Below are 22717 nucleotides of genomic sequence, written 5' to 3' on the forward strand. Positions count from 1 at the left end.
CTATTGCCAAATTCAGCCCTTCATTGCCTCATGTCTGGGCAGCTACAAAAGACTCCGCCTTCTCACCCTCTAGTCTGGTCCCCCTAAACCCAGCCCCCAAGTAGCCAACAGAGGGACACATCAAAAGACTTTAAATGTTTCACAAGCTTTCCATGGCCCAAAGCAGGGACAGCCAAAAGTGCCTGATAATAAAAGCACCGATACAGCACGTTAAATATTCGCATTCCCTTCCCAGACCTAATAAACCAGAATCTCCAGGGTAGATGCTTAGGGGTCTGCATTTTAACTATTGTTGTTGTTGTTAGTTGGCACTGAGTTGACTCCAACTCATGGTGACCCCGTATACAACTGACCGAAACACTACCTGGTCCTTTGCCATCTTCACGAACATTGGTGTCTTTGAGACCATTTTTGTGGCCACTGTGTATTTAGAGTGTCTTCCAACCCAGGGGCTCACCTTCTAGCACTATACCGGACAACACTGCTGTGATCCACAAGGTTCTTATTGGCTAATTTTGGCCTTTCTTCCTAGTCTTAGTCTTAGTCTGGAAGCTCCGCTGAGACCTGCCCACCATGGGTGACCCTGGTGGTATGTGAAACGCCAGTGGCATAGCCTCCAGCACCATAAGTAATACTCAAGCCACCACAGCAAGCCAAACCAACAAGTGGCTGTCTGCTTGGCCCTGGGTGATGACAGGCATGGTTGAGAATACTGGCCAACAAAACAAAGTCTAAGCTCCTTAACACTCAGCATAAGCCTCTGTGGGAGCTGCCCTGCTGGCCCCTCTACATATCTATAAGCCCGCCCACCCGCTCATACTCCAACAATCCTGGCCCGTCTGCGGCTCTCCCCACACATGGTACTCCCCACGCCTTTGTCACTTTGTCCTGTCCACCAGAGCTGCTCTCCCTCCTGTTCCCTGCGCTGACCCCCACCCCAGTATAAACCACCAGCGTCAGCTCCAAACTCACCTTCCCCTCAGCCCTTAAGGGGCTCGGCCCTGTGCATGCCTTCACTACCGCACCTACACTGTGACGTTCCATCTGTCCGTGTCGCTGCCACCCCTTAGACTTATTCCGCGTGTTCCCAAGTTTCCAGCATAGGGTTGACATACAGCAGGTCCTCGATAACATGACCACTGAGAGAAGGGACAAATGAATTCAGCCAGAAGTCCCTGGGTGGTACAACGGTTAATGCACTCGGCTGCTAACCAAAAGGATGGAGGTTCAGCCCCAACCAAAGGTGCTCTGGAGGAAAGCCCTGGCAATCTGCTTCCGAAAACCAGCCACTGAAAACCCTATGGAGCATAGTCTTACTCTGACACACACACGGGGTCACTATGAGCTGGAAGTGACTCAATAGCGATTTTTTTTTTTTTTTTTTTAGCATTGCTGAACACTGTCCTGGATACTCTCTCCTGAGGCGACGGCTTCACTTCCCGAGCACAGCCTCCCTGACTGAGCTGATCCTCGTGTCTCTTCAGGCTGCCGCTCATTTCCCCAGTATCTGCACCACCCTCCTCCAGTCTGAGTCAGTCTTTCTGAAAACGAGGTTCCTGTAACTGACTGTGCTGGACCCATCACGGGCCAGCTGGGGAAGGTCACAAGACACCATCGCCTTCCTTCTCAGGGACACCAGGCCGTGATGACGTGGACGGAAATGACACCAGCTGCTGCTGCTGCTGCTGCTTCACATCCCAGGCGCACGGCTAACCCACCTCCGTGATCCTCCACGTCCTGCCCCAGAGGGTCTCCCTGCCTCCCGCTGACTACTGAAGACCATTTGAGATTTGTTTTCCCCAGACATACTGCTCCGCCATTTTGCAAACTGAATCTCATTTTCTTATTTCCTGCCTATATTTCTCACCTCTCTGGATTCATTTTTATTATGTTCTAGTCCTCACTATAGAAACCCTGGTGGCGTAGTGGTTAAGTGCTATGGCTGCTAACCAACGGGTCGAAATTCCGCCAGGCGCTCCTTGGGAACTCCATGGGGCAGTTCTACTCTGTCCTATAGGGTCGCTATGAGTCGGTACAGACTCGATGGCACTGGGTTTCTGGGTTAGTCCTCACTGACATTAAAAATATTTCCCAATTCTGCATTTTCTGTAAAGTTCATTAGGATGATGGGTGCTCCTTTTTCAATGGCATTAATAAAACAAATGAAATAAAATCTAACATTGACCCTAGTGATTTCCACCGGGAACCTGTCCAGAGGGTCCCAAGGCCACAGGTCCCTTACGACCTTCCCATTCATTTTATCTCTACACAGTGCTTCTCTCCAGGTGACATGGCCACATGGCACAAACAACTGAAAAAACTGCCTAACATTCTTTGCCTTTCCTTCTACCACTTGTAATAAAAACGACACTGACAAGTTCACCTGGCACTACGGTCTCTAATACAGGCCGAGCAGGACCCCATTACCACCTGGACAGTCACACTTTTGCGTTCCCCATTATCTGCCGTGACAATGTGCACCACCTGGGCCCAGTAACTATTTAGTTAGGAGTGCCCCCCCCCCGATACACACAAACCCACGCATAATTCACTTGCAGATAAACAAAATTTAATTCTTCCCCACTCTTCAAAATTTCCAATTCTCCACCATATTTTACTAACCTTCATATTTAGAACATAAATGACAACTTACGCTTTAATTCAAATTCATATACACGAATCCCTGGGTGGTAGAAATGGTTAAGCATTTGGATACTAACTGAGAGATTAGCAGTTCTAATCCACTCCAAGGTGACCCAGAAGAAAGGCCTGCTGATGGTGGTCTACTTACTTGTGAAAGATCACAGCCACTGAGAACACTGTGGAGCACAGTTCTGCTCTGAAACACACGTGGCTGCCGCGAGCTAGAAGAGCTAGACGACACCTAGGTTTTTGTTTGTTTCATTTCTTAGCCGAACACGTCCATGCGTGTCTCCATGAAAAAAATTTTTAAAAATGACAAATTCATTTATTAGTGTAGATTTAGTCCAGCAATTTACTTCTTCTTCTTATTATTATTATTATTATTACCACCATACTTGCATCCTCAAGGACATTAGCAGACATTTGGAAAACCCAAAACTACGTACAGCAAACTAAAGTAGAAACACTGCAGATATTGGGGTAGGTTGGTTATTTGGGTTGGTCTTCGTTTTTTGGTTCTTATTTTTTATTTTACATGACATTTGCTAAGGCATTTCACAAGAAGGCAAGTCAGTAGCTGGACTGTGTAAGGGGTACCTTAGGGATACACACGGATGAGACAGGCTGCAGGTCACGTGCAATTATTCCCTGGACACCCCTGTAACCTGACCCAGTTTCTCTCCCACTCAGAAGAGCATAGCAAAGTATGAGTGATATGAACAAGTGTTATTATGATAACAGGCTTGACTCCACTACAATACATGTGACAGTTTAAGTTCCCAAACTGTTAGACATTAATCAGTGTTCACAACAATTGAGCATGTACCCTGACAAGATCTGCGGGTTTAGTTTGTTCAACAACCCAACAAGTGGTCTTAAATAGAAACACTTTGCAGCCAGTAGGTTCACTGCCCACATTCTTATCACCTCCCTCCCTCAGGAAACAAGAGCCTCCTGCCTTTCTCAAGAAGTGAGCATTCCCAGGTCCCTGAACCCCAGCTAAGGCAAAGTGACACATCCCACAAAATAGGGAAGATGCCAGATGTCTGGAGGCATGAAAGTGTCTTGATTTAAATAAATAAATAAATAAAATTAGGTTATAAACACTACAGGTTGATGAGCATTTTATCTAGCTTGGGCAGGTTTCCAGAATGAACTGTTAAAATATGGGTCTTCATGATCACCTCAACAAGCTCTCAAAACAAAGAATCAAGGGATCTTCTAGATGAAAGTGCATTCCTGGAATGAGCAGAGGCAGAATACAAAAGATTAGTATACAAAGCCCTTCAAGACATCAGGAATGAAATGAGGCAATATGCAGCACAAGCCAAGGAACACACAGATAAAGCAATTTAAAAAAATTAAAAAGATTATTCAGGAACATAATGAAAAATTTAACAAGCTGGAAAAATCCATAGACAGACAGCAATCAGAAATTCAGACGATTAACAATAAAATTACAGAAGTAGACAACTCAATAGAAAGTTAGAGGAGCAGAAATGAGCCAAGTGGAAGGCAGAATTTCTGAACTTGAAGATAAATCACTTGGCAGTAATATATTTGAAGAAAAATCAGATAAAAGAATTTTAAAAAATGAAGAAACCTTAAGAATCACGTGGGACTCTATCAAGAGAAATAACCTATGAGTGACTGGAGTAGCAGAACAGGGAAGGACAACAGAAAATTGCTGAAGATTTGTTGGCAGAAAACTTCACTGATATCATGAAAGATGAGAAGATACCTATCCAAGAAGCTCATTGAACTCCACATAAGGTAGATCTTAAAAGAAAGTCACCAAGAGAGGCAGAGCCAAGATGGCAGAATAGACAGACGCTTCCGTTGAGCCCTCTTTACAACAAAGACCCGAAAAAACAAGTGAAACGAGTATATTTGTGACAACCTGGAGCCCTGAGTATCAAAGGCAAGCTTAGACAACGAACTGAGGGGCAGGGGAAGGAAGAGGCCGTTCAGAAGTGGAGAGGAGTTGCCGGACCTGAATCGCCGGGAGCCCTCAGGCACCATTCCCGGAGTGGCAGCGACGGCGGCAGCAGGGGCGGTGGTCCTAGCGTTCGGCCGCAGTTTCCTCAGGCAGAAGCACCAGCCACACAGCCCACTCACACCTCTGGAGCCTGAGAAGAAGTGTGCTCTCGGCAAAAGCTAAGTATTTGCGTAAATTTTACTGCACCCCCCCCACCCCCAAGCCAGCTTCAGCGGCTGAATCCCTGGGCCTGAGATAGACCCTGGTGAGCACCTGGAGCCATCCTCCTGGTCTTGGGGAAGGGAAAAATTTCCAACTAGGGGGAAAAGATAATTTGCTAGCTCCATTAACTGGGGGAGCTCAGGACAGAAGTGGCTCTTGTCCAGGCATAAACCATCCGTGGACCTTGAGCACCTTTCCCTTCTGCATGGACCTGTGCGGGCCTATTTCGGGAGAATAGGCCCTTGTTGGCAAACTCCAACCATTTCAGCGGTGCAGTGGAGAGGTGGGTGTTTGATGTTTGACATTGCTTTGCCTATTAAACAAGGTCCTCACCTACCCACAACAGGGACCTAAGGACTGGTGGCTCCACTCGGGTCGCCCAGCCACCTGCAACAGTGGCCCAGGGATAACTGGTATCTCCCAGTCCTTACAACAAAATCTTTGGGTGCCCATGGTCCCTCTGCAGAGCCCACCCACCAGCATGCTCTAGGGAACAGAGACATGTTTTCCTCAGAGACACTTGGGGGTCGGTTCTCAGCCCCCTGCCTTGTTCAGAGCATGACCCCTGCTGCAATCAGATACAGGTATATACGCCAATCACCCCTGCCCCTCTAAGACTGTAGGACAGAGCCTGTACCACACACTTGATATCAGCTACCTGGAAAAAAACCTGAGCTGAATTCATAAAAGAAAACTGAATGGACTCCTAGACTAATACACCTGATAACAGCTCTAGCCCGCTGGGGACAGGACACCAGAGCTCCAAAGGTGAAAATAATCAAGCTAGCTCACTCAAGCAACCCATAGGGGTATACCGAAACAAAACAAAGCAAGCAGCTACGACACAGTAAGCAAGCATAAACTAATTCAATAACTTATAGATGGCTTGGAGACAACAGTCAATATCAAGTCACATACAGAAACAGGCCATGATCACCTCAACAGGCTCTCAAAACAAAGAATCCAGGGATCTTTTAGATGAAAGTGCATTCCTAGAATTACCAGATGCAGAATACAAAAGTTTAATATACAGAACCCTTCAAGACATCAGGAAGGAAATGAGGCAATACACAGGATGAGGCAAGGAACACACAGATAAAGCAACTGAAAAACTCTCAAAGATTATTCAGGAACATAATGAAAAGTCTAATAAGCTGGAAAAATCCATAGACAGACAGCAATTAGAAATTCAGAAGATTAACAATAAAATTACAGAATTAGATAACTCAGTAGAAAGTCAGAGGAGCAGAAATGAGCAAGCAGAAGCTAGAATTTCTGAACTCGAAGATAAATCCCTTGGCACTAATATATTTGAAGAAAAATCAGATAAAAGAATTTTAAAAAATGAAGAAACCTTAAGAATCATGTGGGACTCTATCAAGAGAAATAACAAAGTGATGGGATTACCAGAACAGGGAGGGATAACAGAAAATACAGAGAAAATTCTTGAGGATTTGTTGGCAGAAAACTTCGCTGATACTGTGAAAGATGAGAAGATATCTATCCAAGATGCTCATCAAACTCCACATAAGGTAGATCTTAAAAGAAAGTCACCAAGACATATTATAATCAAGCTTGCCAAAACCAAAGATAAGGAGACAATTATAAGAGCAGCGAGGGATAAAAGAAAAGTCACCTACAAAGGAGAGCCAATAAGAATAAGCTCGGACTACTTGGCAGAAACCACGCAGGCAAGAAGGCAATGGGATGACATTTTTAAAAAATTGAAGGAAAAAAATTGCCTGCCAAGAATCATATATCCATCAAAACTGTCTCTTAAATATGAAGGTGAAATTAAGATATTTCCAGATAAACACAACTTGAGGGAATTTATAAAAACCAAACCAAAACTACAAGAAATACTAAAAGGAGTTCTTTGGTTAGAAAATCAATAATATCAGGTATCAACCCAAAACTAGAACACTGGGCAGAGCAACCAGAAGTTGACCCAGACAAGAAAATTAAAAAAAAAAAAAAAGCAAGATTAAAAAAAAAAAACCCAACACAGGGTAACGGTGATGTTATTATATAAAAGAAGACAGCATTAAAATAATAAAGAGAGACTAAGAAATCTACTCATACACCTTCCATATGGAGAGGAAGATACGGCGATACAAAGAAAAACAAAGTTATAAATTTAGAAAAATAAGGGTAAATAATAAGGTAATCACAAAGGAGACAAACTATCCTACTCATCAAAATAAAATACGAGGGAAAAATACAGACTCAGCAGAAACAAAATCAACATCAATAAATATGAGGAAAGGCCAATATATAAAGAAAATCTACTCAGCACATAAAACCAAGTGGGAAAAAGAAGCTGTCAACACACAAAAAAAGACATCAAAATGATAGCACTAAACTCATAACTATTCATAATTACCCTGAATGTAAATGGACTAAATGCACCAATAAAGAGACAGGGAGTGGCAGAATGGATTAAAAAACAAGATCCCTCTATATGCTGCCTACAAGAGACACACCTTAGAACCTTAGACTTAGAGACACAAACAAACTAAAACTCAAAGGATGGAAAAAAATATATCAAGCAAACAACAATCAAAAAAGAGCAGGAGTGGCAATATTAATTTCTGACAAAATAGACTTTCAAGTTAAATCCATCATAAAGGATAAGGAAGGACACTATATAATGATTAAAGGGACAATACACCAAGAAGATATAACCATATTAAATATTTATGCACTCAATGACAGGGCTGCAAGATACATAAAACAAACTCCATCAGCATTGAAAAGTGAGATAGACAGCTCCACAATAATAGTAGGAGACTTCAACACACCACTTTCGGTGAAGGATACGACATCCAGAAAGAAGCTCAGTAAAGACACGGAAGATCTAAATGCCGCAATCAGCCAACTTGACCTCGTAGACATGTACATAACACTTCACCCAAGAGCAACCAACTATAATTTCTTTTCTAGTGCACATGGAACATTCTCTAGAATAGACCACATATTAGGTCATAAAGCAAGCCTTAGCAGAATCCAAAACACTGAAATATTACAAAGCATCTTCTCTGATCATAAGGCCATAAAAGTGGAAATCAATAACAGAAAATACAGGGAAAAGAAATCAAACACCTGGAAACTGAACAATACCCTGCTCAGAAAAGACTGGATTATAGAAGACATTAAGGATGGAATAAAGAAATTCAGAGAATCCAATGAGAATGAAAACACTTCCTATCAGAACCTTTGGGACACAGCAAAAGCAGTGTTGAGGTCAATTTATATAAATAAATGCACACATCCAAAAAGAAGAAAGGGCCAAAATCAAAGAATTATCCCTACAACTTGAACAAATAGAAAGAGAGCAACAAAAGTAACCCACAGGCAGCAGAAGAAAAATAATAAAAATTAGAGCTGAACAAAATGAAATAGAAAACAGAAAAACAATTGAAAGAATTAACAAGACCAAAAGCTGGTTTTTTGAAAAACTCAACAAAATTGATAAACAATTGGCCAAACAGACAAAAGAAAAACAGGAGAGGAAGCAAATAACCCAAATAAGAAATGAGATGGGCGATATTACAACAGACCCAAGTGAAATAAAAAGAATCATATCAGATTGCTATGAAAAACTATACTCAAACAAATTTGAAAACCTAGAAGAAATGGATGAATTCCTAGAAACACACTACCTACCAAAACTAACACAAACAGAGGTAGAACAACTAAATAGACCCATAACAAAAGAAGAGATTGAAAAGGTAATAAAAAAAAACTCCCAACAAAAAAAAGCCCTGATCCGGATGGCTTCACTGCAGAGTTCTACCAAACTTTCAGAGAAAAGTTAATACCACTACTACTAAAGGTATTTCAGAGCATAGAAAAGGATGGAATACTACCAAATTCATTCTATGAAGCCACCATATCCCTGATTCCAAAACCAGGTAAATACACCAAAAGAAAAGAAAATTATAGACCTATATCCCTCATGAACGTAGATGCAAAAATCCTCAACAAAATTCTAGCCAATAGAATTCAACAACATATCAAAAAAATAATTCACCATGACCAAGTGGGATTCATACCAGGTATGCAGGGATGGTTCAACATTAGAAAAACAATTAATGTAACCCACCATATAAATAAAACAAAAGACAAGAATCATATGATTTTATCAATTGATGCAGAAAAGGCATCTGACAAAGTTCAACACTCATTTATGATAAAAACTCTCAGCAAAATACGAATAAAAGAAAAATTCCTCAACATAATAAAGGGCATTTATACAAAGCCAATAGCCAACATCACCCTAAATGGAGAGAGCCTGACAAGGATGCCCTTTACCACCACTCTTATTCAACATTGTGCTGGAAGTCCTAGCCAGAGCAATAAGGCTAGATAAAGAAATAAAGGGCATCCAGATTGGCAAGGAAGAAGTAAAAGTGTCTCTATTTGCAGATGACATGATCTTATGCACAGAAAACCCTAAGGAATCCTCCAGAAAACTACTGAAACTAATAGAAGAGTTCAGCAGAGTATCAGGACACAAGACAAACATACAAAAATCGGTTGGATTCCTCTACACCAACAAAAAGAACATCGAAGAGGAAATCACCAAATCTATGCCATTTATAGTAGCCCCTAAGAAGATAAAATACTTAGGAATAAATCTTACCAGAGATGTAAAAGACTTATACAAAGAAAACTACATAACGCTTCTCCAAGAAACCAAGAGACCTACATAAGTGGAAAAACATACCATGCTCATGGATAGGAAGACTTAGCATTATAAAAATGTCTATTCTACCAAAATCGATCTATACATTTAATGCAATTCAGATCCAAATTCCAACGGCACTCTTTAATGACATGGAGAAACAAACAACCAACTTCATATGGAAGGGAAAGAGACCCCGGATAAGTAAAGTATTACTAAAAAAGAAGAACAAAGTGGGAGGCCTCACTCTACCTGATTTTAGAACCTTTTATACCGCCACAGTAGTCGCAACAGCCTCGTACTCATACAACAACAGATACATAGACCAATGGAACGGAATTGAGAATCCAGACATAAATCCATCCACATAGGAGCAGTTGATATTTTACAAATGCCCCAAAACAGTTAAATGGGGAAAAGACAGTCTTTTTAACAAATGGTGCTGGCATAACTGGATATCCATCTGCAAAAAAATGACACAAGAGCCATACCTCACTCCATGCAAAAAAAATGAGCTCAAAATGGATTAAAGACCTAAATATAAAACCTAAAACGATAAAGATCGTGGAAGAAAAAATAGGAACAACGTTAGGAGCCCTAATACATGCCATAAACAGTATACAAAACATTATAAAGAATGCAGAAGAAAAACTAGATAACTGGGAGCTCCTAAAAATCAAACACCTATGCTCATCGAAAGACTCCACCAAAAGAGTAAAAAGATTATCTACAGACTGGGAAAAAGTTTTTAGCTATGACGTTTCCAATCAGCATCTGATCTCTAAAATCTACATGATACTGCAAAAACTCAACTACAAGAAGACAAATAACCCAATTAAAAAATGGGCAAAAAATATGAATAGGCACTTCACTAAAGAAGACATTCAGGTAGCTAACAGATACATGAGGAAAGGCTCATGATCATTAGCCATTAGAGAAATGCAAATCAAAACTACAATGAGATTCCATCTCACTCCAACAAGGCTGGCATTAATCCAAAAAACACAAAACAATAAATGTTGGAGAGGCTGTGGAAAGACTGGAACACTTACACACTGCTGGTGTGAATGTAAAATGGTATAAACACTTTGGAAATTGATTTGGCACTTCCTTAAAAAGCTAGAAATAGAACTACCATACAATCCAGCAATCCCACTCCTTGGAATATATCCTACAGAAATAAGAGCCTTTACACGAACAGATATATGCACACCATTGTTTGTTGAAACACTGTTTACAATAGCAAAAAGGTGGAAGCAACCAATGTGCCCATCAATGGAGGAATGGATAAATAAATTATGGTATATTCACACAATGGAATACTACGCATCAATAAAGAACAGTGAGGAATCTGTGAAACATTTCATAACATGGAGGAATCTGGAAGCCATTATGCTGAGTGAAATCAGTCAGTTGCAAAAGGACAAATATTGTATAAGACGACTATTGTAAGAACTGCAGAAATAGTTTAAACAGAGAAGAAAATACTCTTTGATGGTTACGAGAGGAGGGAGGGATGGAGGGTGGGAGAAGAGTATTCTCTAACTAGATAGTAGATAACTAGGTGACGGGAAAGATAACACACAATACAGGCGAGGTCAGTAAAACTGGTTAGTAAACCAAAAGCAAAGAAGTTTCCTGAATAAACTGAATGCTTCGAAGGCCAGCGTAGCAGGGGCGGGGGTCTGGGGACCATGGTTTCAGGGGACATCTAAGTCAATTGGCATAATAAAATGTATTAAGAAAACATTCTGTATCCCACTTTGAACAGTGGCGTCTGGGGTCTTAAATGCTAGCAAGCAGCCAGCTAAGATGCATCAATTGGTCTCAATCCACCTGGAGCAGAGGAGAATAAAGAACATCAAAGACACAAGGTAATTATCAGCCCAAGAGACAGAAAGGGCCACACAAACCAGAGACTACATCAGCCTGAGACCAGAAGAGCTAAAGAGTGTCTGGCTACAACCTATGAGTGCCCTGACAGGGAACCTAACAGAGAATCCCTGAGGGAGCAGGAGAGCAGTGGGATGCAAACCCCAAATTCTCATAAGACCAGACTTAATGGTCTGACTGAGACTAGAAGGACCCCTGTGGTCATGGCCCCCAGACCTTCTGCTGGCCCAGGACAGGAACCATTCCCGAAGCCAACTCTTCAGACAGGGATTGGACTGGAAAGTGGGTTGAAGAGGGATGCTGGTAAGGAGTGAGTTTCTTGGATCAGGTGGACACTTTGGACTATGTTGGCATCTCCTGTCTGGAGGGGAGACTGAGAGGGTAGAGGGGGTCAGAAGCTGGCGAAATGGACACAAAAGAGAGACTGGAGGGAGAGAGCGAGCTGTCTCATTAGGGGGAGAGTAATTGGGAGTATGTAGCAAGATGTATGTAAGTTTTTGTGTGAGAGACTGACTTGATTTGTAAACTTTGGCTTAAAGCACAATAAAAATTTTTAAAAAATAAGTAAAATAAGGGTCTTAAATTAAAAACGGAAAGGCAAATTACTAAGAGACACTCAGTTCATCAGAAACAAGTTTTGGCAAAGGAACACCAACTGCTTTCCAGGTAGGTTTCCTACCAGCAATCATAAGCAAAGTCCTGGATACGTCAAAGCTGGCTCTTCAGCAAGGCAACTGAGAGTGTCTGACGCTGGCCATGTGGACAGTGGAAAACGTGGCCAAGACTGAGGCCCAGATGGTAAGTTCAAATTCAGAATACAGAGTGCAGGCAGATGACTCACTGTCTAAGGCCCTGGCAAGGCGATCAGGTCAGAAAAAGTACTGAGACGTAGATTCATGGACATCACTGAGCAGCAACTGACGACGAGTACGTCAGAAATGATAATAATTATACTGCCAAATATAGATCAACACAAGCCCACAACTTCCCTATACACCACAATAACCAATTTAAAAGCTGTGCAGGTGTCTATGTGCATGCATGTGTGTACAGAGGGGGGAGGCCAAGGAATACCTTCATTACAACCATAAAACACCGAGAAATAAAACATAATGAGAACTGCTCAAGGCTTATGTGAAAAAAATTTTACTGAAAGACTTCAAAAAAAAAAAAAAAACCTGAATAAAGGATCATGCCACGTTCCTAGATAGGAAAAATTGTTATTTTGCTTCGATTTAGTGCAATAGAGAGTCCAGAAATGAATACATTTAAAAACAGAAATTTAGCTTACAAAACATGAGGCATTTCAAGACCGAATATTTTAGCTCTTCAACGTATGACGTAGGGAAAATCGGATAGCCATTTGGAAACAAAATAAAATTACCTACTGCACAATTTATATAAAAATGGATTTCAGAGAGAAAAAGGAGTTAAACTTTTTTTTAATTCTTTATAAGTATTAGAAGAAAACAGAAAACATTTTTACGTGCTTGAAGTGGGAAATACTTCTAAGATTAGTAAAAACCGAGGCACCATATGCATTTTATTAAATGTAAATTACATCTCAATAAAAAAAGGCTACTGGAAAAAATGAATATTATAAAGGAAAAATGACAAATTTGACTACATAAATACTTTAATTTTCCTAAAAATGTAAAATACATATATACGGTAAAAGTAAACATAAACAAAATAGAAAGAAAATTGAGAAAAAAGAAGAAAATTTCACACTGTAGATAACAGCTAAAGAATTAATGATCAGGATATATATATGCACATATATATACATATTTTTATTGTTGCTGTTGAGCTGGTTCTGACTCATAGGGACCCTATGTACAGCAGAACGAAAATACTACCTGGTCCTGCACCATCCTCACAACCCTTGTTATACTTGAGCCTATTATTGCAGCTACTCTCTCAATACATCTTGTTGAGGGTCTTCATCTTTTTTGCTGACCCTCCACTTTACCAAGCATGATGTCCTCCTCCAGCAGCTGATTCCTCCTGATAACATGCCCAAGTATATGAGACATAGTCTCGCCATCCTTGCTTGTAAGGAGCATTTTCATTGTATTTCTTCCGAGACAAATTTGTTTATTCTTTTGGCAGTACATGGCATAGTCAACATTCTCTGCCAACACCACAGTTCAAAGGGGTCAGTTCTTCTTTGGTCTTCCTTATTCAAAGTCCAGCTTTCACATGCATATGAGGCAACAGAAAACAACATGGCTTGGGTCAGGCGCACCTTAGTCCTCAAGGTGACATCTTTGCTTTTCAACACCTCAAAGAGGTCTTTTGCACCAGATCTGCCCAATGCAATTTGTCTTTTGATTTCCTGACTGCTGCTTCCATGAGTGTTGACTGTGGATCCAAGTAAAATGAAATCCTTGAAAATTTCAGTCTTTTCTCTGTTTATCATGATGTTGCTTATTGGTCCAGTTGTGAGGATTTTTGTTTTCTTTATGTTGACTCTCACATCGACCCTATAGCGCAGGGTAGAACTGCCCCATAGAGTTTCCAAGGAGTGCCCGGTGGATTCAAACTGCCAACCCTTTGGTTAGCAGCAGTAGCACTTAACCACTACGCCACCAGGGTTTCCATGTTGAGGTGTAATCCATACTGAAGGCTGTAGTCTTTGATCTTCATTAGTAAGTGCTTCAAGTTCTCTTCGCTTTCAACAAGCAAGGTTTGTGTCATCCGTATTGTGGATGAAAATATATATATTTATACCTACACAATTATCTACTAAAAAGACAGCAACCCAGTAGAAAAATAGGCAAGGTACATGGACAAGCAATTATAGAAGGAATGTTTTAAACAATCAATAAACATATGAAGAGACATTCAACCTCACTAATAATTAAATACAAATTGAAATACTGAAAGGATTTTTTTCCCATTTTTATGATAAAAAATAGAAAAGATTAATAATGTTGAGTGTTAACGAGGCTGCAGGAAAATCGACACTATCACGCAATGATGGTCAGAGTATAAATGTGTAATCTTTCTGGAAAGCATTTTGGCACTGTCTATTCAAATTTTAAATCTGCATAGCCTTAGGCCCAGCAATTCCATTTATAGGAATCTAACCAACAGAAACACTTGGAAATGTATACCAGGACACTGTCTGTATTAATGAAAAACTGGGAATTTCCTAAACACCCACCACAGGCGAATGATTGGATGTGGTGTGGTATTGCCATACTAGGTAGTATCAGCTACAAAACAACACATATAGTATCAACAATGTATATAACACAACAAGTATTAAAAAAAAAAAAAGCCACTGCCACTGAGTCGATTCCAACTCATGGCGACCCCATAGGACAGACAATTGACCTATACGGTTTCCAAGGAATGCCTGGTGGATTTGAACTGCCAACGTTTTGGTTAGTAGCTGTAGCTCTTAACCACTAAGCTACCAGGGTTTCCCACAAGAAGCATAGTACTGTTAAAACATCTATGTGAGGGTGTGCGGGTGTGTTATGATGCCAGTATATAGGAGAGGGACTTGAAGATAAAAACCAGATTGCTCACAATGATTACCCCCAGCAATGGCAGAGGATCTGGGGATAGTATTGGGACAGGGGAACAGGAGAGACTGACTTCCACATTTTAGTTTTTACACAGCTTGACCGTTCTACGTTGTAATTTTTTTTTTTTTTTTTACATATGCCTGTGCCATGGGAGCTTAAAAAAACAGTGGGGTGGCAACATAATGTGTGAACGGTGACAAAACAGAAGCAGCAGGATGCCACAGATGACCTGATGGAGAATAAAGATGAGCGTGGGATCTCGAACAACATGCACAAATAGGACAGGCCAAAGGAAAGACCTGTCAACCACCTGTCAGTCTGTCGTACTGTGGTGGCTTGTGTGTTGCTGTGATGCTGGAAGCTTTGCTACCGGTATTTCAAATGCCAGCAAGGTCACCCATGGTGGGCAGGTCCGCAGAGCTTCCAGGCTAAGACAGACTAAGAGGAAGGACCTGGTGATTGACTTTCAAAAATCTGCCAGTGAAAACCCTATGGATGAGAGCAGAAGACTGTCTTGATCTAGTGCTGGAAGATGAACCCCCGAGGTTGGAAGGTAACAATGGACTCAAGCACGTCAATCCTGAGGGCAGCGGAGGACCAGCCAGCGTTTCGTTGTGTTTACAAAACCCACATCCCTTTGAGTTGGAGCTGACTCGAAGGTAGCTAACAGCAACAACGACAATAAAGGAAAGTCAGGTAAAGCTTTCCAGAGAGGGCTACAGCACCTGCAAAGAATTCCTACCTCAAAGTCATCCATAGCAAAGGTGCTAATACCACCTCACAAAAATCATTCCCTTCCCACAGCAAGTAGTTATTGAGGGTCAACTGTGCAGCAGGCACTGCTCCAAGAAATCACTGTCACCATCCTCATCATCCTCAAAAAATGTGGATCATGGGAAAAAGGCATGTTCGGTGCTGATGGGAATATAAACTCGGTAAGAATTCTAGGGGTGAACTCAACAGTATTCACCAAGCATTAGATCAGGTATACACACGTTTGGACCCAGCAGTATGACTTCCAGGACTTTCTTCCAAAGACAAAGACATCCATGGAGATCTATTAGGAAGGATTTGTTCAATAACAGTAACTGGGAAGCTAAATTATGGTACATCCACATAACGAAACACAATTCTGCCATTAAAAATCAAGTTGTGGACGCATATTTAACAACATGGGGAAATGAACGTGGCATTTAGTGACGTGAGGAGAGCTAGTCACAGGGCGATATTTACAGTATGACTGAAACAGGTTTTTAATTTTTATTTGTATAAAAATGACTGGAAGTATTTACACTGAAATATTAACTTATGGCTGGGTGGAGACAGGATAAGTAATTTTTATTTTCTTCTTTACACTATTTCAGTATTTTCCATGTTTTCTAGAATTGAACTATGTTCTTTTTGCAACAGAAAACAACCAATAATGGTTGTTTATGGAAATCAGGGCAAACAACAATAAAAGCCAACACTCCTATGGCACTCACTGTGTGCCAGGAACTGTTCTTTACACACATTAACTCAAGTCCGCCTTCATTTGCTGGGCAAGGTGCTTGTAATATGAGGTGGGAAGAGACCACACACCATCCCTCTTTCTGGGAGTGAAAGACAAGCAACTTTATCTCACGTTAAGAGCGTTGCAGGAAGGAAAACAACATTAAGGCTATTGTCAAAGGCAGGTGGTTGGGTAGGGGGTGTAGTATTGAAAGGAAATTTCCAAGAGAAGCTGCCCTGTCCCATGGATGGCTTCAGAAGCCTGTAGGAAGGAGTAAGAACACCAGAAGAGAGGGACTCTCAGTTTGTCGTACTCTGGTGGCTTATGTGTTGCTGTGATGCTAGAAGATAAGCCACTGGTATTTCACATACCAGCAGGGTCACCCAAGGTGGACAGGTTTCAAAAGAGCTTCTAGACTAAGACAGGCTAGGAAGAAAGGCCTGGCAATCTACTTCCCAAAATCAGCCAATGAAAACCCTATGGATCACAACAGAACATTGTCTGATACAGTGCTGGAAGATGAGCCCCCTAGGTCGGACTGTACCACACAATAGCCATGGCAACAGTCTCAAATGTAAGGGTGATCACGAAGATGGCATGGGAGTGGGCGACGTTTCAATCTGTTATACGTAAGGCTGCCATGAGTCTCAGTTGACTGGATGACAACTAACAACATGGGGCCTAGTGGGGAAAAAGCGCTCCAAGAGCACCCCTGAGAGTTCCCATTCGATACTCTTGAACCCAAACATTTGCCCACAGAGCTTTTTACCGTTGCTTATTTTTGTTTTCCATGTCACAACTATTAACACAAGGTGGAGGTTTTGCAAAACAGCGCTTGAGGCCAGATATGCACCATGCCCCTGGAGATGAGCAAAGCAAGGGCCCTGCTGACAGCACCCTGGGGGCCGGAGCCACAGGCCTACCCCCAGTCCTGCCCAGGAAGGGTGCCGGCCCAGGGCTCTGCACACTCACGCCCACCTGGGGCGGACCTGCTCCAACAGAGACAGGCCTAGCGGGCTTTCAGTGTTTACTTGGAGTTATCTTTCCTGAACTCCCTGGCCATAACTCCCTGGAAACCAAAGTGGAACACTCCAGAAGCATGACTGCTGCTTCGCAGACTTTGAATCTTCCCATCAGAAAAACAAAGCCCTGTCAAAGAGGCTAAGGACCTGTGTGAGCAGGAGGCAAAAACACAGCAGAGACACAGCTCTCCTGGGAGGTGGGACCTCTTCCCAGGAAGGTGAGAGATCAGAGGAGGCTGTGCAGGGTACAGGATGAATCAGAGAGATAGAGGCAGACAGCGAGAGACAGAAACAGGCAGGCAGAGAGACTGGGAGAGAGAGAGAGACAGAGGCAGAGAGTGAGAGGCAGAAACAGGCAGGCAGAGAGACAGGGGGAGAGAGAGAGGGGAAGAGAGCAAGAGATAGAAACAGGTGGGCAGAGAGATGGGAAGAGAGAAACAGAGAGGAAAAAGAGGGGAGACAGAGATAAGGGCAAGGGAGAGGAGGAAGGGAAGAGGGAAAGACAAGAACAGAGGATGGAAGGAGAAGAGAAAAGATTTTTAGAGGAGGGAAGGGGAGGAAGAAGAGGAAGGTGGAGGAAGGGAAGAGGAAGAAAGGAAAAAGAAAAAGGGAGTGGGAGAGGAGAGAGAAAAATAAACTTTTTATTTCCAGTGAAGACTTACAAACTACCTCAGGCTTCTGGAGCAAGTACCCAAATAAATATTTAGGAGGAGCCCAGCTTCACGCAGTGAACGCAGGTTCACATTAAATAATGAGCCAGATGAATGCAGTGAACCTTTTTATACGTTCTAATTGGCAGAGCATGGTCACTGCCAAGAGATTTAGCACAAGGCTCCAGCATATAAAAAAAAAATATGGTGATAAAAATGACCTAGTATATAAGATCTTATGTTTCAATGAGCCAAGTGATATTCAGAGTGAAGTCCCTCCACAGCCCTTGGTCATCTGATGTATATTTTGTTTTCTGTGACAGAATACATATTTATACTAATAATTAATTCTTGAATAAATTTCCTTAAGTAGAAATGCACAGTTTAGGTGATATACCATTCTGTGCTTAAGACATTACAATAAGCAAACTCCAAAGACAAGTGAAGTTTGACTACTTTAAAGAATATCTATTTAAATTACTTACTTTAAAATCTCCCTTATTCATACATATAGTATTGAAATATCTTTTCATAACTGACTTTTATCCCTTGAAAAGTGTACCATACTTTCTGGACCCCCTGAGGCTGGAGGACTCCACAAGTCTACCGCCCTGAGATACTCTTTAAACCTTGAAGTGAAACTATCCCCTGAAGTCACCTTTAAACTAAGTAACACTTTAGCTCAAAATGTAATGACTGTGACCTTTGAGTACTGCACTCTTTTAAAAAATAATCTATATGAGATCAAACCGTTGACAGTTGCTCTAAACCATGGATGAGAAGTTTGGGAGGGCTGTGAGTCTAAGTTAACGGGAGTAAAACAACCAGAACAGAAAGAACAAGAATGTTGACACGATGTGAAGAATGTCACTGAACACTGTGTGTAGAAATTGGCAAATGGAAGCCTGTTTTGCTGCGCATATTGTCACCAAAAATAAAATAAAATACATATTTTCAATTTTTTAAAGTTTATCAAAACAATATCACTAAGGCTTTTAACATTACATGCATATGATAAAATAAGGTTATTGTTCATATTTGGGACTATCTGTTTTACTTTTTGATTCTCCTGATCACAATTAAACTGTGTTCAGGCCAGATCAAATTCAAGTTCAAAGCAACCACAGATACAATTTTAGTGCATAATGGAAAGTCTTATTAAAATCGTGAGATGTGTCTTCTTAAATAGAATATTTATGATAAAAAAATTATAACTCAAATATGGCACTTGGCAGCTAAGACATTCTGGAAATGTGGCCCATACCTCTGGGCCTCTGGGCCTTTGCCCACTTCCTAATGAGTATCTCGTGAGTCTAAGGCTTGGATCAGTTCCTCTGGGCAATGGGTGAGAGCCACCAGCCCGCCCTCCTCCTGGGCCTGCGACTCTCATCCTCATGCCTGCTCCCACAGGTGCCTGGCACTCCCAGTCAGAGAGATCCAGGCTGCACAGCCCCGGGTGGGAGGCCAGGACACAGCACCCCTGTCTTTCAGACACAGAAGAGGCTTTGCCCAGAGGCTGTGTGGGGCAGCGTGGTGGTCAGGCGCTTGCTCTAGTCTGCCCTGGCTTCCACGTCTGCAACACACGTCAGCCCTCATGTCCACGTAAAGACCTATCCCGCATCCCTGTGGCCTGACTCATGAGGCCGTGGTCCATAGGTAAGGCAGGGTGTGCTCTAGCTCCCTAGAGCCATCCTGCCAGCCCCACCTGGCAGACAAGAGGGAGAACCACTGATCCTCCCCAGAGAGAGAGGCCATGCCCTTACCTCTCATTTCTGTAGCTGACGAGCCATTGGACCATGCCGTCCACTTATTCCTGTGCCTGCTAATTTCCTGGACTTTGCAGATGTAATGGCCCTGATCCGCGGGCCGGAGGGTCAGCACAGAGAGCCTGTACAGGGCCCCACGCCGCTCCTCAAGGAGCCGCAGCCGCCGGCGGTTGGCACTGCGGCTGTAGTTGCCGTAGTACTGCACCACCCTCAGCTTGGTCATCTTAATCATCAAGGTTTCCTGGGAGCCAGGCAGCGCGAAGAGCCAGCGCACGGCCAGCAGGCTGTCTCTCCGCCGCTTCTGGGACACATGGCAGTAGAGAGTGGCATTGTCCCCCTCCAGGTAGTCCACCACAGGCCCTGGGGACACGGTGACGTTGAGGGCCCCACAGACCTCTGCGGAGAAAAAGGGAAGGAGGAAGGTCATGGATACTGCCGCCTTTTCCCATATGGAAACACCCCAGGGAATCCCAGGTGGCCAGTGTCCGCGATGACCTGCACTCCCAGGAGGCCAGGCTGCCCAATGGGCCCACACTCACCCTCTGCCTTCCTGAGGACAGAAAGCCGGGAGTCTGCCAGGGTGTGACACAGGGCATTTGGTCTGCATGGATTCCAAACACTGGCATCTGGACTCAGAAGAATTTTTTAAATAGTCTTATTTATAAATAATTTAATTATTTATAAATATTTTTAATATGCTGACATTTAAAGTTCAAGAGATTTCACATAAAAATTTGGATTTTTGAAATCTCTTGAAAGTGTACACTCCCCTCGGTGCCCTGCCTGGCATCCCACCTGAGGCCACGCCACGCAGTGGGTCCCAGAGCTGCCCTGGTGCAGGGCCAGGGCTGCCCTGTAGGACACGGGTCCACAAAGGGCCTTTGTGCACCATGGGCCTGCCTTTCCAGGCCCCTTTCCCAATCTCAGCTACTTCAACCATAGCCCAGACAGAGAAGCAGGACAGCCAGGTGGGGCACTACAAAAATGCTGGTGAGCTAGCAGGTGGGGCACTACAATAATGCTGGCGAGCTAGTACCTGCTGAAAGTGTCTTTGGACTCAGGATCTATGGTCTCAGAGTTGAAGCACAGGAATCAAGACAGGCTCCAGGACAAGGGAGGGACAAGAGACTCTCCAACACCCCAAAATGCTTCTGAGTTCCAGGCCCAACCACTACTTCCTCCCAAGTGGCTTCTTAGTTAGAACCACCCCCAAGGGCTGCCCACCCCACTGCTGCTCTGCTCCCAAAGTGCTCTTGGCAGTGCCACCCCCACATCTACCCACACCAGCTAGACCAGCAGAGCCTCAGAAAGGGTCATTGTCTCCAAGGAGACAATATAAATGGTGTTCCCGAAGACTAGGTGATGTGGCCGAGCTTCCTGGAGCTTAAGGAGGCTCAGTGGTACTCATGGTGGGGCCGTGTACTGGGAGGCATGAGAGGCCGGAGCCCAGAAAAGGATGCTTTGCAGAGAGTGCCCCAGGCCCACTTTCTGTCCAACTGCATCCCCACCCCAGCACAGCCAGGTGGACAAGGCCAAAAGCACCATTCACTGACCACCCCCTGCATAAGAAGGTATACCTGGGAGCATCCCCAAAGGTCGCCTCCTAGTCACATAAGAGGCCTGCACCCCAGATGTCAAAAAGTCACTGAAACCTTGAGCCCTGGTTAATGCTTCAAGTAAGTAGGTGGGAAAGATGAAAAAGAGATCAAGATATGAACACTTGAAAAGGAGACTGTAGCCAACAAAGGTGAGGCTCTGGGAAAAGGAGGGAGAAAGTCCAATAAAAAGTTTTCCTCATTGTGATGTCCAGGCCGTAAAACCAACATCAGTAAAAGGGATCATCCCCTTATATGGTTTCCACTACTGATTTAATAAATACCTTGAGAGATACAATTTGGGGGTGAGTTTTCTTTTCTTTTTTTTTTTTTGTCATCTCTTAGGATTCAGGCACTAGCCCACCAAATGAAATAAGGTAATCTCACCATCTCAAGATACTTAATCACACCCGCGAAGTGCTTTTGCTATGTGCTGTTGTTGCTGTTCAGTGCAGCCGAGTTGGTTCCAACTAATAGCGACCCTATGTACCACAGAACGAAACACTGCCTGGTCCTGTGCCATCCTCACAATCATTGTTATGCTTGAGCCCACTGTTGCAGCCACTGTGTCAATCCATCTTGTTGAGGGTCTTCTGTGCTGACCCTGTACTTTACCAACCATGATGTCCTTCTCCAGGGACAGATCCCTCCTGATAATATGTCCAAAGTATGTGAGACATAGTCTGGCCATCCTTGCTTCTAAGGAGCATTCTGGTTGTACTTCTTCCAAGACAGATTCGATCTTTCTTTCGGCAGTCCATGGTACATTCAATATTCTTCACCAACACCATAATTCAAAGGTGTCAATTCTTCTTCGGTCTTCCTTATTCATTGTCCAGCTTTCACATGCATGTGAGGAGATTGAAAACACCATGGCTTGGGTCAGGCGCACCTTAGTCTCCAAGGTGACATCTCTGCTTTTCAGCACTCTAAAGAGGTCTTTTGCAGCCGATTTGTCCAATGCAATGGGTCTTCTGATGCCCTGACTGCTGCTTCCATGAGTGTTGATTGTGAATCCAAGTAAAATGAAATCCTTGAAAATTTCAATCTTTTCTCCCTTTATCATGATGTTGCTTATTGGTCCAGTTGTGAGGATTTAAAAAAAAAAAAAAGAAGATTTTTCTTTTTTTTTTTTATGTTGAGGTGTAATCCACACTGAAGGCTGTGGTCTTTGATTTTCATCAGTAAGTGCTTCAAGTCCTCTTCACTTTCAGCAAGCAAGGTTGTGTC

The 22717-nt window shown here is 42.8% G+C and overlaps 1 protein-coding gene across 4 annotated transcripts in view; it reads right to left on the minus strand.

The window, feature by feature from the left end:
• The window catches only part of VSTM4 (V-set and transmembrane domain containing 4), a 176402-nt gene that overhangs the window by 143339 nt on the left and 10346 nt on the right, over nt 1-22717 (minus strand). For all 4 annotated transcript variants that reach the window (XM_049854948.1, XM_049854946.1, XM_049854947.1 and 1 more), the window contains exon 2: nt 19890-20288. In XM_049854948.1, the coding sequence (XP_049710905.1) occupies nt 19890-20288 (399 nt within the window). The remainder of the gene's footprint in view (nt 1-19889; nt 20289-22717) is intronic.

Source organism: Elephas maximus, chromosome 16 (genome assembly GCF_024166365.1).
Source record: "Elephas maximus indicus isolate mEleMax1 chromosome 16, mEleMax1 primary haplotype, whole genome shotgun sequence".
NCBI classification, from domain to species: domain Eukaryota; kingdom Metazoa; phylum Chordata; class Mammalia; order Proboscidea; family Elephantidae; genus Elephas; species Elephas maximus.